This window comes from Mobula birostris, chromosome 6 (assembly GCF_030028105.1).
Source record: "Mobula birostris isolate sMobBir1 chromosome 6, sMobBir1.hap1, whole genome shotgun sequence".
Lineage (NCBI taxonomy): Eukaryota > Metazoa > Chordata > Chondrichthyes > Myliobatiformes > Myliobatidae > Mobula > Mobula birostris.
This window is the reverse complement of record NC_092375.1, coordinates 79912349-79927225: the sequence shown is the minus strand read 5'-3', so window position 1 is coordinate 79927225 and position 14877 is coordinate 79912349. Positions and strand designations below refer to the sequence as shown.

Genomic DNA, 14877 nt, shown 5'->3' with positions numbered 1-14877 from the left:
AGATACCTGTAATCAAAACCAAACATTTCAGCTATCATATGGAGCCAAGAAATATAGCTTTACAACAATATGATCCTCCTTCTGTTGGCTAGTCAAATGAAGTTTAATCTTCTCTTGCAGAAGGCAAGCTAAATATTTCAAAAAAATTGAAAATTAGCTGTGGTATTTAGATATAAACAAATGGCTTATTAGGGAACAGCTTCTTCCCCTCAGCTATCATATTTCTGAACACACAATGAACCAACCCATGAACATTTGCTCGCTATTTTTGCTCTTTTTTGCGTTATTTAATTTTTAAACATGTATTTCTTAATTTATAGTTTTTTGTAATTGCAGTGTACTTCTGCCGCAAAGCAACAAATTTCACAACATATGTCACTGATATTAAATTTGATTCTGATTATTGCAACAAAAATAAATGACCAAATGACATTTTGTGTTGCTTCCCGCAAAGTAGCAGTTACTTGTTGGAATGACCACCAAGCAATTCATGGCAATTCCCTACAAAAATGCCATTAGAACCTTCTCTGAGTTGCACCTATTGCTCTCCCTGTGAAATACTGCTGTTCACTATGAACAACCATTGAGAAATTATAGAAAAACTAAGAACTGGGTATTGGAAAATGGGGGAAGAACCTGGTTTTCTGGGGGAAATATACTTTTAGTGTGCTTGTACCCTTACTGTAATCACAATGCTACATTGAACTAAACCAATGACTGAATAAATAAATTGCAAGTGAAAATGTTGATGATTATTAGAGCTTCACAAACAAGAGAAAGTCTGCAGATGCTGGAAATCCAAGCAACACACACAAAGAGGAGGAACTCAGCAGGCCAGGCTGCATCTATGGAAAAAAGTACAGTCAATGTTTCAGGCCAATACATCCACATAAACAGTTTGCTTGGGCATTTAAACGTGCCTAATGAGTCTGCAAAATTTGAAAATTTTTAAGGGGGGGGGTTCTACCAGACTGAAAATAGGTAACAAAATGAAATTTGATACACAAAATTTTATTATAGCTCTACAAGAATACAATTTAGCCTTAAGTTAAATCATGTATAAAGAATGCCAGCAGGAAATAAGTTTAATAAATTGATTTCATTACATGACACTTGGTTTTGTTTTACATTTTAAGCATAATAATTCTGAAAAAGGCAAAGCATTAGTGGTTCCAAACCCTATCTTTCATTCATACATTGTTTTTATGTTAACTTTTGCTGCTGAATAGTTTAAAAATTCAGAGTCTTTGTCAAATACTTCATGATGGGGTTTGATTGAGCTAGGTGGAAAGATGACCTTTTACCCAAATGACTCAATAAAGGGCAGGGTTTTTAAACCTCATTGTTGTTTTCTATCGCACAAGCATGTTTTTGTTTCCCAGAACAGCAATCCCAGCTCTGACATGAGGAATTTAGGTACAACAATATGGAAAGTATTAGACTTGTAAATAACTGGGTCCAGACTATCCCAAACTCATGTAGGATTTATGTAAAATACATTCTCTAATTAATTTGGCATGGAATAGACTCAAAACTCCACAAATGTTAAATAGCTGCATCAACTGTTTCTCCCTTCCCAGTACAAATCCTTTGGCATTGTTTTATGATTCCACATTTTCTTTTCAGTAAAGTTCAAATCCCAGGGCTCCAGACTAAATTATCCAATGTAACCATGGTGAATTTTATTAGCTCTGGCTTGGCCCATAATGATTTTATAACAATGAAGAATTCTGTCTTGAGAGGAGAAAGAGGAATGCTTTTGTTGTGGTACATCAAGAACACATATATAAGCCTGTGTTCTTGATGCAAAGTTCAAAGATCAAAAATCTTCATTCAAAGCATCATAGTGAGTTTTACAAAATAACGCTGAAAATACAGTCTTCTCCCTGTAAGTAAATTTCAGCAGCAACTCACAGTAAGGTTACCTCAAATATTCTGTTTAATTTCATTATTCATTTTGTGCGAATATTTTTGCTACCTGCTAAAATTATTCTCCCCCATTTTTACCATTCTGCAATTCAAACTTTAGATTACTGCAAAAATGCAAACATTGACAAGCACACAAGAATAAAACTATAGTATATTGAAGCACAATTTTACATACTCAGGGAGTTCTCAGTCAGATTTCGCATAAACATACTGTAGGTAATTATGTATGCTTTCTAAGACCTTATTCTTTCAAAGAATACATTCATTTTTCTCCATTTATTTTCATTTTCAGTATCCCTTTTAAGATGGTGGTTGGAGGATGTTTGCGTCATTTTGAATTTTTCTCGTGGTTAGTGCTGTGAGGAGTATCCATTTTGTTGCTCTGATTGTCTGGCTGTTTCTTGCTATATAAACTCAAGTACTGAGGATGCTGTTTCTTGTTATAGCCTGGCAGAGACTTCCTGAGGTCATGCCTTATGCTGCGAATGGAACTATTTATAGCGGCCACACAAGCTTTCCAGTCACGTCCATTTTCACGCAAGTCAAACACTGGATAGGCTTCTTCAAGAAACTCTGCCGATACATCAAAAACAAATTATAAACACTGCTTTAAATTAATAGTTCCTGCATACTATATCTAATCATGCTGTATTTCCTTTAATATTTACACTGAATGGGATAAAATACATAATCTGTTTGTATTCAACTTGTATTTTGAAGCTAGAATAAATTGCTCTGATGATTAAACTGCTTAATACAACATGAGGATCTCTGGTATTATACTAATCAAACTAAACACCTGAACAATAACATAACATTTCTTCAACTTAATTATTTATTTTCTACTGTTTTCTATTATAATTTTTTCAGCAGCAAATTCCATTAAGGTCCCCTCCCCCCCCCCCCCCCCCCACCCCTGACTACCCCACATACAGCCTCTGCTTCTCATGTCAAATAGAAGATGTGGCATCTTTACAAAATTTCCAGTTGTATTGCTTACAATTGATTCCCAGTGCTGGTCTTTCAGCTCATCAAATAACAAGGGACTAGATAGAGTAATAACTCTAAAGAGAGGTAGTCAAACATTATCCTGACCATCCTCTTCTAAATCACGGAGTAGAACCAAATCATCAAATTTTAAACAGTAGTTCGACCTCACAGATAGTTATTCTTAGTGAAAACTTGTTCAGAATTCTTAACTCCATTCAGCCAGCTGACATCAATATCGCTGACACCAGAACTCCCCTAAACCTGGTTCCAATTGGGAAGGAAGAAATCTTGTTTCTACTCATAACTTGAAATAAAACCCTGTATCAGTATTCTATTTAAGGCAAAATATCAAAACCAGGTATGGAAGAAATTAGCTGAAACAATATCAGGGATGAGAAGCAACCAATAGACTTTTTAGAGAAAGCTGTATTTGGTAAAGGTAATATTCAGTAACAATTTTAACAGATCAAGTCAGTAACTAGATGGCATGAATTCAACATCACCAACCAAAATAAAACTGAGATAATAAGAGAATTTTTATCCAACACTGATAGCATGTAAAAATGCCCCTGCCAGAAATGCTGCTGACAGTGGATGAATAATAAACAGAGTTGAGAGTACAAAGGCGGCTATACAATGGGATAATATCTTGCTTAATCATAAAAGTCAAATAGCCTTCTTTACTAGAAAACACTAGGGCCTAGAAAATCTACACAGAGCTGAAAGTTTGCTTGGTACAATTCTATTGGAAAGGATGACCTGGGACTTAATGCAAACTCAATAAAGACTACAAATTTTCCACAAGGTCCTCTATGCTTCTGTCAGGCTGACAAACATACACAATCTATAGATGTGCAGTAACAGTCAACAGTGTAAAGCACATATCTAGGTGCTACTTGCCTGATTTTCAAGCATGTTTCGCCTGTGGTTAAGGGGAAGAATCAGTGGGGGTTTAAAGAAAAGAGCAGGTCCCAGAAGGCAAAGCTTAGCACTAATAACTCACATCAGGTGGGCTATGGTGCTTTCCCTCCAGAGGCCCCAAACAAGGTGCAAGCTACATCACCTTCACCACACAAATTTCCCTCCTATTCCCCTCACTTCTGGTCTTTCAAACCTTCATTTACTGGCTTGACCCAACAATCCCAACTTTCCATATTTCATCCCCCAGAAAATACATTAGAGTTTACAGAAGAGAAGGCTTTTGCACATGCTCATCACATTCACTTCAGAAGTTTGTAGGCAAATCTGTGCAGAAAAGATCCCCGGTTCCCATGCAACAATCATTCAATGCTACACACATAAAAGTTGCTGGTGAACGCAGCAGGCCAGGCAGCATCTCTAGGAAGAGGTGCAGTCGACGTTTCAGGCCGAGACCCTTCGTCAGGACTAACTGAAGGAAGAGTGAGTAAGGGATTTGAAAGTTGGAGGGGGAGGGGGAGATCCAAAATGATAGGAGAAGACAGGAGGGGGAGGGATGGAGCCAAGAGCTGGACAGGTGATTGGCAAAAGGGATACGAGAGGATCATGGGACAGGAGGTCCGGGAAGAAAGACAAGGGGGGCGGACCCAGAGGATGGGCAAGGGGTATATTCAGAGGGACAGAGGGAGAAAAAGGAGAGTGAGAGAAAGAATGTGTGTATAAATAAATAACAGATGGGGTATGAGGGGGAGGTGGGGCATTAGCGGAAGTTAGAGAAGTCGATGTTCATGCCATCAGGTTGGAGGCTACCCAGACGGAATATAAGGTGTTGTTCCTCCAACCTGAGTGTGGCTTCATCTTTACAGTAGAGGAGGCCGTGGATAGACATGTCAGAATGGGAATGGGATGTGGAATTAAAATGTGTGGCCACTGGGAGATCCTGCTTTCTCTGGCAGACAGAGCGTAGGTGTTCAGCAAAGCGGTCTCCCAGTCTGCGTCGGGTCTCGCCAATATATAAAAGGCCACATTGGGAGCACCGGACGCGGTGTATCACCCCAGCCGACTCACAGGTGAAGTGTTGCCTCACCTGGAAGGACTGTTTGGGGCCCTGAATGGTGGTAAGGGAGGAAGTGTAAGGGCATGTGTAGCACTTGTTCCGCTTATTGTTCTGCCATTCCCATTCTGACATGTCTATCCACGGCCTCCTCTACTGTAAAGATGAAGCCACACTCAGGTTGGAGGAACAACACCTTATATTCCGTCTGGGTAGCGTCCAACCTGATGGCATGAACATCGACTTCTCTAACTTCCGCTAATGCCCACCTCCCCCTCGTACCCCATCTGTTACTTATTTTTATACACATTCTTTCTCTCACTCTCCTTTTTCTCCCTCTATCCCTCTGAATATACCCCTTGCCCATCCTCTGGGTCCCCCCCCCCACCACCTTTCTTCCCGGACCTCCTGTCCCATGATCCTCTCGTATCCCTTTTGCCTATCACCTGTCCAGCTCTTGGCTCCATCCCTCCCCCTCCTGTCTTCTCCTATCATTTTGGATCTCCCCCTCCCCCTCCAACTTTCAAATCCCTTACTCACTTTTCCTTCAGTTAGTCCTGACGAAGGGTCTCGGCCTGAAACGTCGACTGCACGGCTTCCTAGAGATGCTGCCTGGCCTGCTGCGTTCACCAGCAACTTTTATGTGTGTTGCTTGAATTTCCAGCATCTGCAGAATTCCTGTTGTTTGAATCATTCAATGCTTCTTTTTTTCTAATTGTCAAAGAATTTCCAGGCCTTAAAACTTTATAAAATAATCAGGACGATGTAGACCAAGTTAGCAAAATTGACCAATAAAGATCTGGAATGGATAATGTAATGTCTCTGTGCATGATGTATCAAAGATAAGCAGACTACTTATTTTTAAATTTAGAGATACAGCACAGAATAGGCCCTTCCAGCTATGCTGCCCAACAACCCACTGATTTAACCCTAGCCTAATTGTAGGATAATTTACAAGGACCAATTAACCTACTAACCAGTACATCTTTGGACTGTGGGAGAAAACCAGAGCACCTGTAAGAAACCTATGTGCACATGGGAAGAATGTAGAAACTTTCTTACAGAGGATGGCAGAATTGAGCTCCGAACTCAGACGCCCCAAACTGTAACACTGTTGTGCTAACTACTACACCACAGTGGTGTCCCACCTTTGTTCTGAATGTACTGTATGATTTTTACTATAATCAAGTTAAAAACTGCATCCTAAATATCTGGTTATGAAATGAAGAATCTTTTTGAGAACTCTTGGAAAGTGAAAGCAAAACAGTATTCTGTAGGAACAGAATGCTTGATGCATCTGTGAAGCAGTCTGAGGCTAATTTTACATTATGCAAAGTGATCTTAATGAAGGCAGTATTAACTTGAACTCAACTTAAGGTTACTGACTTTGGAAATTAGGAGGTGTTTAACAATACGATGAAGTAGAAATACTACCAAACAGCTAACTAAAATTATATAAAAAGCACCAACAAAACTTAAACTTGCATCTATGAGAATAATGACTACCCCATACATGCTTTCTAATGAAACCTTCAGGTACATTGAAATATAAAAGCAATTTTAATAATGTATCCTTAATTTGGATTAGATTGAAATGGGTCTTATTTAATACATCAACTGCAGGTTCAGAAGCAGCAAACTTCAGAGAGTGAAAATAGACGTAGTAGAGGTATGATGGACAAAGGAGCAGAGACTTACCCAATCTAGTGAGTGTTTTTCATGAATATAAACTATTATGATTCTCACCTATATTTTTTCCATCCCAAGAAGAAAATGGAAGTTTTCATACATTTAATAAACAACTATTAAACTAAATTTAATAGAGAAACATTAGAAAAATGAGAACCTATGGCTAGAAAATAATTTCTGAAATATGACAGAACTACTTTCCTTGTGGTATCACATGACCTTGACAGATAACATTTTCCGAATATCAAGGTCAAAACTACTTGAAGCACAAAACCTTCTGAAGCCTTAACTCTGTGGTTAAGAAGGCGTACGGTGTATTGGCCTTCATCAATCATGGAACTGAATTTAGGAGTTGAGAGGTAATGTTGCAGCTATATAGGACCCTGGTCAGACCCCACTTGGAGTACTGTGCTCAGTTCTGGTCACCTCACTACAGGAAGGATGTGGAAGCCTTAGAAAGGGCGCAGAGGAGATTTACAAGGATGTTGCCTGGATTGGGGTGCATGCCTTATGAGAATAGGTTGAGTGAACTCGACCTTTTCTCCTTGGAGTGACAGAGGATGAGAGGTGACCTGATAGAGGTGTATAAGATGATGAGAGGCATTGATCATGTGGATAGACCATAAGACCATAAGACAAAGGAGCAGAAGTAGACCATTCGGCCCATCGAGTCTGCTCCGCCATTTTATCATGAGCTGAAATAGTCAGAGGCTTTTTCCCAGGGCTGAAATGGTTGCCACGAGAGGACACAGGTTTAAGGTGCTGGGGAGTAGGTACAGAGGAGATGTCAGGGGTAAGTTTTTTACTCAGAGAGTGGTGAGTGTGTGGGATGGGCTGCCGGCAATGGTGGTGGTGGCGGATATGATAGGGTCTTTTAAGAGACTAGAATAGGTACATGGAGCTTAGGAAAATAGAGGGCTATAGGTAAGCCTAGTAATTTCTAAGGTAGGGACATGTTCGGCACAACTTTGTGGGCCGAAGGGGCTGTATTGTGCCGTAGGTTTTCTATGTTTCTATATATTCTGACCCTTTCAGGCCACAACGCCTGTGCAAGCATCAAATATGAAATGTTGTATAATTCAGAAACATTTCCAAATCTTCCCTTGGATAGGTGGCTTTACAAAGTTTCACTGAAACAACACCCACACATTACAGTAAAATTACTGAAAAGCAAAAAAAAATCTTGAGGAATGTGACCTCAAAAGCAAGTCATCCATGAACCCATTACAGCAGAACTTCCAAAAAGACATCAAATGTACTCCTATATTTCATGCGCTGTGCTATTCAAATGTCTCTTGCAGGACAAAAGTTTCTTTTAAGTTGCCTGCACTTTGGGAGATTTAGCGCAAGTACAACTGCGGACCATGCAAAGTCAACAGCTGGGTGTTTTAGAAAATATTTTATAATCTCCATATTCATGTCCATCAAATGTATTATTCTCTGTGTGGGATTAGAAGCAAAACTGTCGATCTAAAATTAGTGTTCAGATGGATAGTGGATAATGCTAAGAAGGAAGTTAATATTATGTTCTTTAAAAGTGCTCTGTACATAAGATAACATAGCACATGCAAAAATAACATTTATAGTATTGGATCCCCTTAAGAGACCTCTGTGCCTGCAAATGGAATGGCATCTGTTTAGTTAGGCTTGTTAACATTTCATTGAGTATTTCATTCAAGGCCCACTGCTGCAAAAATCCAATGCTCGTCGGTATTTAGGTGTGAACAGACTTAAAAGAATAAGGACTTATTAAAAATGCATCTCACCATTGCGAAGCACCTAAAGGGCATCAAGAGTGCAGCTAAGTCACACAAGAGAAGTGGCAGGAGTTCAAGACAGCAAGAGGAATACTTTGGGAAGTACTGAAGAGGGCGAGTAGAAAAGAGTGATTGGAAGGAGTAGTCATGGTACTTGTGATTTAATATTTCAGTAATCGTGTATATTTTTGATTAAGCATTCTTGTTCATTTAAATAATTCATTATGGGTTATATGTAAAAATACGTAAATTGCATATGTCATCACACTACCACGTGATACGTGCATGCGTAAATATGAAGTTAGACCCACATTTCAGACTCCTGTGTCTTCCTTTGAATTAAATGATATGAAGTTACAAAACATAGGACTCGTGAGGCAGTTATTTCTCAGGAAAATTGGGCAACAATCATTTAGGTGTTGAAGGGAAGGGTCCAATGGAGATTCTGGTATGATCTTACAAGGCACCTACCTCTATAAGCTTGTTCCTAGCATGTGATGTGAAGCACATCTAATTTACCTCTGCACAAGTGGACATACCATGCAAGCTTAGATGAAAATCACATGCATGCCATCTGATATGTGCTGCTAATTGTTTGTCTCTCTCCCCTGTATCAACATCTATATTATCCCAATGGCCTGACAACAATTCAACAAGATAAAAAAAATCTTAAAAATAAAACAATCAGAAAAAATCTCAGTAGACTGGTGTGCAACGTCTGTTTTAGGATAATTTAAGTGAACTAGGCTAAGTAATTCACCTCTACAGCCCTATCTATCTTTGCTTTCTATAGATTCCTGCATTTCTCACTGACCTTCTTATTAATAGTAAAATACTTGGGACATTTTGGGCCTGAACAGGACATGCTCAATGCCATGTCTTATCTGAGGCTATCTATCCGAAAGCTTCAGGGCAAAGATTATTTTTGATAAAAAATGTACTTTCCTTCAGCAATCATTTATAGGACTTTATTTGCAGTAATCAGCCCTTCAAAATGTCACCAAACTATTACAGTCCTGCTGCTCTCTTTCTAGTTAGGGGAAAATTTGTTTCCTAATACAGGTTCCCTCTAACCTCATTCTGATGACTCTATTAATATCTTTAAGCATTTTCATGATGACTTGGTGTTTCACTGTGTTAAAGGCTTTTGTGTAGTCAATGAAACAGAAGTATAGGTCTTGTTGTACTTCTATTAACCTTTCGAAAATATTCCTGAGAATGTAAGTGGCGTTTGATGTTCTCTTGCCTTTGACAAAGCTGCACTGTTCTTCACAGATCTCTGGTTTAATTTTGTTTCTGATTCTGAGCATGATGATTCTAAGTAGAATTTTTGTGAGATGGCTCATTAAACTAATTGTTCTGTGTTGTCCATACTCCGTGCACCTGGTTTCTTTGGCAGTGCAATGAATACTGTCTTTAAAAGATCTTCTGGTACTCTGCCACCGTTGTATATTCTACTCTATAAGATTGTTAATTTCTCTACACCAAAATCTTCTAGCACTTCATACAGTTCAACTGGAATGTTATATGGTCCTGATGATTTCCCCTTTCGCATTTTCTTCATAGCATACTCCACTTCTTCTTTCAGTATTGCTGGGTCCTCTTTGTTGTTGCCAATATCAAAGTTGTCCTCTCGGTCTTTGTCGTCATATAGGTCTTTGATGTATTCTGACCATCTTTGCATTATTCGAGGACTCTGCAGATGCTGGAAATTCAAGCAACACACACAAAATGCTGGTGGAACGCAGCAGGCCAGACAGCATCCATAGGAAGAATCACAGTTGATGTCTTGGGCCGAGACCCTTCGTCAGGACTAACTGAAAGAAGAGATAGTAAGAGATTTGAAAGTGGGAGGGGGAGGGGGAGATCCGAAATGATAGGAGAAGACAGGAGGGGGAGGGATAGAGCTAAGAGCTAGAAAGTTGATTGGCAAGAGGGATACAAGGCTGGAGAAGGGAGAGGCATGGGACGGGAGGCCGAGGGAGAAAGCAAGGGGGAGGGGAGTGCCAGAGGAAGATGGAGAGCAGGTAAGGAGTTATTGTGAGAGGGACAGAGAGAAAAAAGGGGAATAAATAAATAAATAAATAAGGGATGGGCTAAGAATGGGAGGAAAGGCATTAACTGAAGTTAGAGAAGTCAATGTTCATGCCGTCAGGTTGGAGGCTACCCAGACGGAATATAAGGTGTTGTTCCTCCAACCTGAGCATGGCTTCATCTTGACAGTAGAGGAGGCCATGGATAGACATATCAGAATGGGAATAGGACGTGGAATTAAAATGTGTGGCCACTGGGAGATCCTGCTTTCTCTGGTGGACAGAGCATAGGTGTTCAGTGAAACGGTCTCCCAGTCTGTGTCGGGTCTTTCGGAAGGAGTGAGGATGGAATTGGAACCAGAGAAAGCAGGATCTCCCAGTGGCCACACATTTTAAATGTATAAACTGCTACCAATCAGGATACAGATCCAAGAAACAAATGTCTATTGATGTGTCTTAAGAGTTGTATAGTATGGAAACAGGCCATTTGGCCCATCATATCTGTGCTAACTGGGCACTTATCTATACAAATCTCATCTTCCAGCACTTTTCATGCAACTTTCTATGCCGAGGCAATTTAAGTGCTTATCTAGATACTTCTTAAATATTGTTAATGACTCTGCTCTCTCCAGCAATGTATTCCAGATACTCACCACAAACTGGTTTTATTCACCTCTGTTAAGGGAAAATTTTCCTGCCATCTATCCTATCCATAATCACACATAATTTTACACACCTCAATCATGTCCTCACTTAAACTCCTCCACTCCAGAGAATACAGACCTAGTCTAGCCTAATCAAAAGCTGCTAACCACCTATAGCAACACATTATGATGGGATAAGTACTGGAAATCAAAGCCTTTATGGAAATGCTCTCCAAGTATTTGAATGGTTTTATCTTTTTGTATTTGATGCAGATTTATCAAGCAACTAAGCATGTTTACTATGCCTTAATTCTCTTAGTTTCCATACAAAATTCAAATCATATTGATTAAATATTAATACCTCGGACAGCACAGATTTTGTTGCAGTCTAAAGGAGCTATACCCCGATCTAAATTTCCATATACATTGCTTCTGACCAGCACCTCCTCAGGGAAAAGATGTCGAATTAGGCATCGGGCTGCCAGCTCTGGCCTTAATCTCTGTTTAGCAACGTACACAGCGGAGTACGGGAGTTGGACTTGACGAGCTGGATTACCAAGTGTTTCTAGTGAGGAAAAATGGTCAAATTAAAAAAAAACATACACACATATGTACAAGCATACAGTAATCTTACGTGGCACATAGATGCCAATGCACATTAATTTCTTAAATGTTCAGTCATGAATTCAAGCAGCTACAATTGAAGCACCATGAGCAAATTGGCTGTATTTATCCTTTGTTGCCTTTAGAAATTGATCAGGAGAGAGTTAGTACTATTGAACCTCTGAAATGCACTGTTATCTGCAGATCTTCATAGGGATATGATCAGCAGTTGAAAATAAACGTTATTTAAACAACAACAGTACACTAATTTTGAAGGGTCTGAGAGAGCACCTTTCTGTTGGTTCACTTTATGGGATGTTGGCATCACAGTCAAGGCCAGCATTTATTGATGATGGAGATGATGATGAACCACCTTCATAAACTGCTGAGGTCCTCCTACTGAAAGTGCTCTCAGCTCCCTGTCATTGGGTTGGCAGTTCCAGGGATTAGGCTCATTGATGAGGGAACAAAGGCATAGTTTCAAGTTCGGATGGTGTGAATCCTAGGTGCCAGTGCACCATTGCCCTTGTCCTTCCTGATTGTTGAGATTATGAGCTTAAGAGGTGGTATCAGAGTAGCTCAAGTGAGCAACCACAGTGCCTTTTGCAGATGGTAAAGTTCTTCATTCTGTTTTGCAGGATTAAAGACAATTCCATCACAAGGGTAAAAAGACTGTGATGGGAGTTACATACAGGTCACCGAACAGTAGCCAAGACATGGGCTACAAATTACAATGAGAGATGGAAAAGGCATGTAAAAAGGGAAATGTTGTGATAATCATGGGGGATTTCAATATGCAGGCAGACTGGGAAAGTCTGGTTGGTGCTGGATGCCAAAGGAGGGATTTTGCAGAATGCCTGTGAGATGGCTTTTTGGAGTGGTTGTGGTTGAGCCCACTGGAAATAGCAATTTTGGATTGGGTATTATGTAGTGACCCAGATTTGATAAAGGAACCCTTAGAAGGCAGTGATCATAAGAAGACTGAATTCACCCTGTAGTCTGAGGAGATGCTAAAATTAAATATACCAGTAATACAGTGGAGGAAAAGGAATTACAGAGGCACTAGAAAAGAGTTGGCTAAAGTGGATTGGAAGAGGACATTAGCAGAACAGCAATGGTTGGAGTTTCTAGGGGAAATTTGTAAGTCGCAGGAAAGATGTCCCAGAGATGATGAAGTACTCTAAAGGGAGGATGAGGCAAATGTGGCTAACAAAGGAAATCAGAGAGAGCATAAAAGCAAAAGAGAGGATGTATAATTTAGCAAAAATTAGTGCGAAGGTAGAGGATTGGGAAGATTTTAAAACCAACAGAAGTTAACTAAAAAAACCATAAAGATAGAATACGAAGACAAGTTAGCCAATAAATAAGAGGATACAAAAAGTTCTTTCATGTATATAAGGAATAAAAGAAAGATGAGAGTGGATGTTGGACTGCTGGAAAATGACACTGGAGATGTAGCAATAGGGGGGAAAATGGCAGAGGAACTTAATAAGTATCTTGTGTCAGTCTTCAGCGTGGACAGAATGCCAGAAATGTGAGTGTGTTGGGAGCGGAAGTGAATGTCATTGCTATTACTAAGGAGAAGGTGCTTGGGAAGCTGAAAAATCTGAAGGTAGATAAGTCACCTGGACCAGATGGACTACACCCTAGGGTTCTGAAAGTGGTAGCTGAAGAGATTGTGGAGGCATTAGTAATGATCTTTCAACAATCACTAAATTCTGGAATGGTTCCAGAGGACTGGAAAAAATGCAAATGGCACTCCATTCTTTAAAAGGGAAGGGAGGCAGAAGAAAGGAAATTATAGGCCAGTTAGCCTGACTTCAGTTGTTGTAAAGTTGTTGGAGTCTATTATTAAGGATCAATGATGAGGGGGTAATTTGGAGGCACATGATAACCTCAGAAAGGAACAGCGTGTGCGTGAATGGATTTTAGGTGAGTAGGGGGTTGCACAGGTCCAGACCCACCCTCTCGACATCCCCTCCCGGATCCAGCAGCATGGTGGGGTCCAAGACAGCTGGGGAAGTTCTGTTGCAGTGAATGGCCAGACCAAGCTTTGCGGCACATGTTTGCTAGATGGCCGTTGACCCTACGAAAGGGTTCATCTGCCCTTTGACAGGTCTTATTTTTTCTCCTGCAGGGTGTCTAGCCACCCTCCTCATCAGGCAAGCCTGGTGGGGGAGCCGGTTTAGTCGCCGACCACACGACAGGGTTACATGGTACCAGTAGCACTCAGACAAGTGACTTGAGGGGTCAGGTCAAAGTCAGCATGATTTCCTAAAGGGGAAATCTTGTCCCGACAAATTTGTTGGAACACTGAGGAAATAACAGGCAGGATAAACAAGGAGAGTCAGTTGATGTTGTTTATTTGGATTTTCAGAAGTTCCTTTGACAATGTGCCGCATGAGACTGAGGTTTTAGAAGGCATTGTTCAGACCGCACTTGGAGTATTGTGAACAGCTTTGGGCCCCCCTTCTAAGAAAGGATGTGCATACATTGGAGTTGGTCCAAAAGAAGTTCACGAGAATTATCTCAGGAATGAAAGGGTTAATGTATGAGGAGTGTTTGATGGCTCTGGGCCTGTACTCACTATTATTTAGACAAATTGGGGGGGGGGAATCTCACTGAAACTTATCGAATATTGAAAGGTCTGGATAGAGTAGATGGGGAGAAGATGTTTTCCATAGTGGGGCATCTAGAACCAGTGGCCACACCCTCAGAATTGAAGGACATCGATTTAAAACAGAGATGAGGAAAAATTTCTTTAGCCAGAAGGTGATGAAACTGTGGAACCCATTCCCACAAGACACTTGTGCAGGCCAAGTCATTGGAGACAGTTAAGGTGGAGGTTGTAGGTTGTAGGTTCTTGTTTAATCAGGGCACCAAAGGTTACTGAGAGAAGGCAAAAGAATGGAGTTAAGTGGGATAATAAATCAGCCATGATGGAATGTTGGAGTAGACCTAATGGGCTGAAAGGCCTAATTCTGTTCCTAGGTCTTATGGTATCTGCATTCTAAGATGATGAATCAATCTATCCCCTCTGCCACATATGGAGCTTGGCAGGCCAGGTAGGTACCAGGTGGATAGATTGCTTTAATAATTGCGTGCTTCTTCTGATTACCCTTGATCTTCCAAGTAATCCCTCAGAGACTTACACTGTTCGGAGCCTCTCAGATGTTTCTATAGCAGCCTGAGTGGTTTTGGATCAGGTACTCCCTTAGGTTAACAATAATGTTACACATCTTTTGAGATTTTAGGAAATC

General features: G+C 40.3%; 1 protein-coding gene across 3 annotated transcripts in view; it reads right to left on the bottom strand.

Annotated features, from left to right (window-relative positions):
- Nucleotides 1–1000: 1000 nt before the first annotated feature.
- The window catches only part of LOC140199134 (uncharacterized), a 67020-nt gene continuing 53143 nt past the window's right edge, over nucleotides 1001–14877 (bottom strand). For 2 of the 3 annotated variants that reach the window (XM_072260708.1, XM_072260710.1), the window contains 2 exons: nucleotides 11376–11579; nucleotides 1002–2502 (listed from right to left, as the gene is read on the bottom strand). In XM_072260708.1, coding sequence (XP_072116809.1) covers nucleotides 2258–2502; nucleotides 11376–11579 — 449 coding nt within the window. In that variant the 3' untranslated portion in view covers nucleotides 1002–2257. Of the gene's footprint in view, nucleotides 2503–11375; nucleotides 11580–14877 lie in introns of all 3 variants that reach the window. The other variant, XM_072260712.1, reaches the window with a different exon arrangement.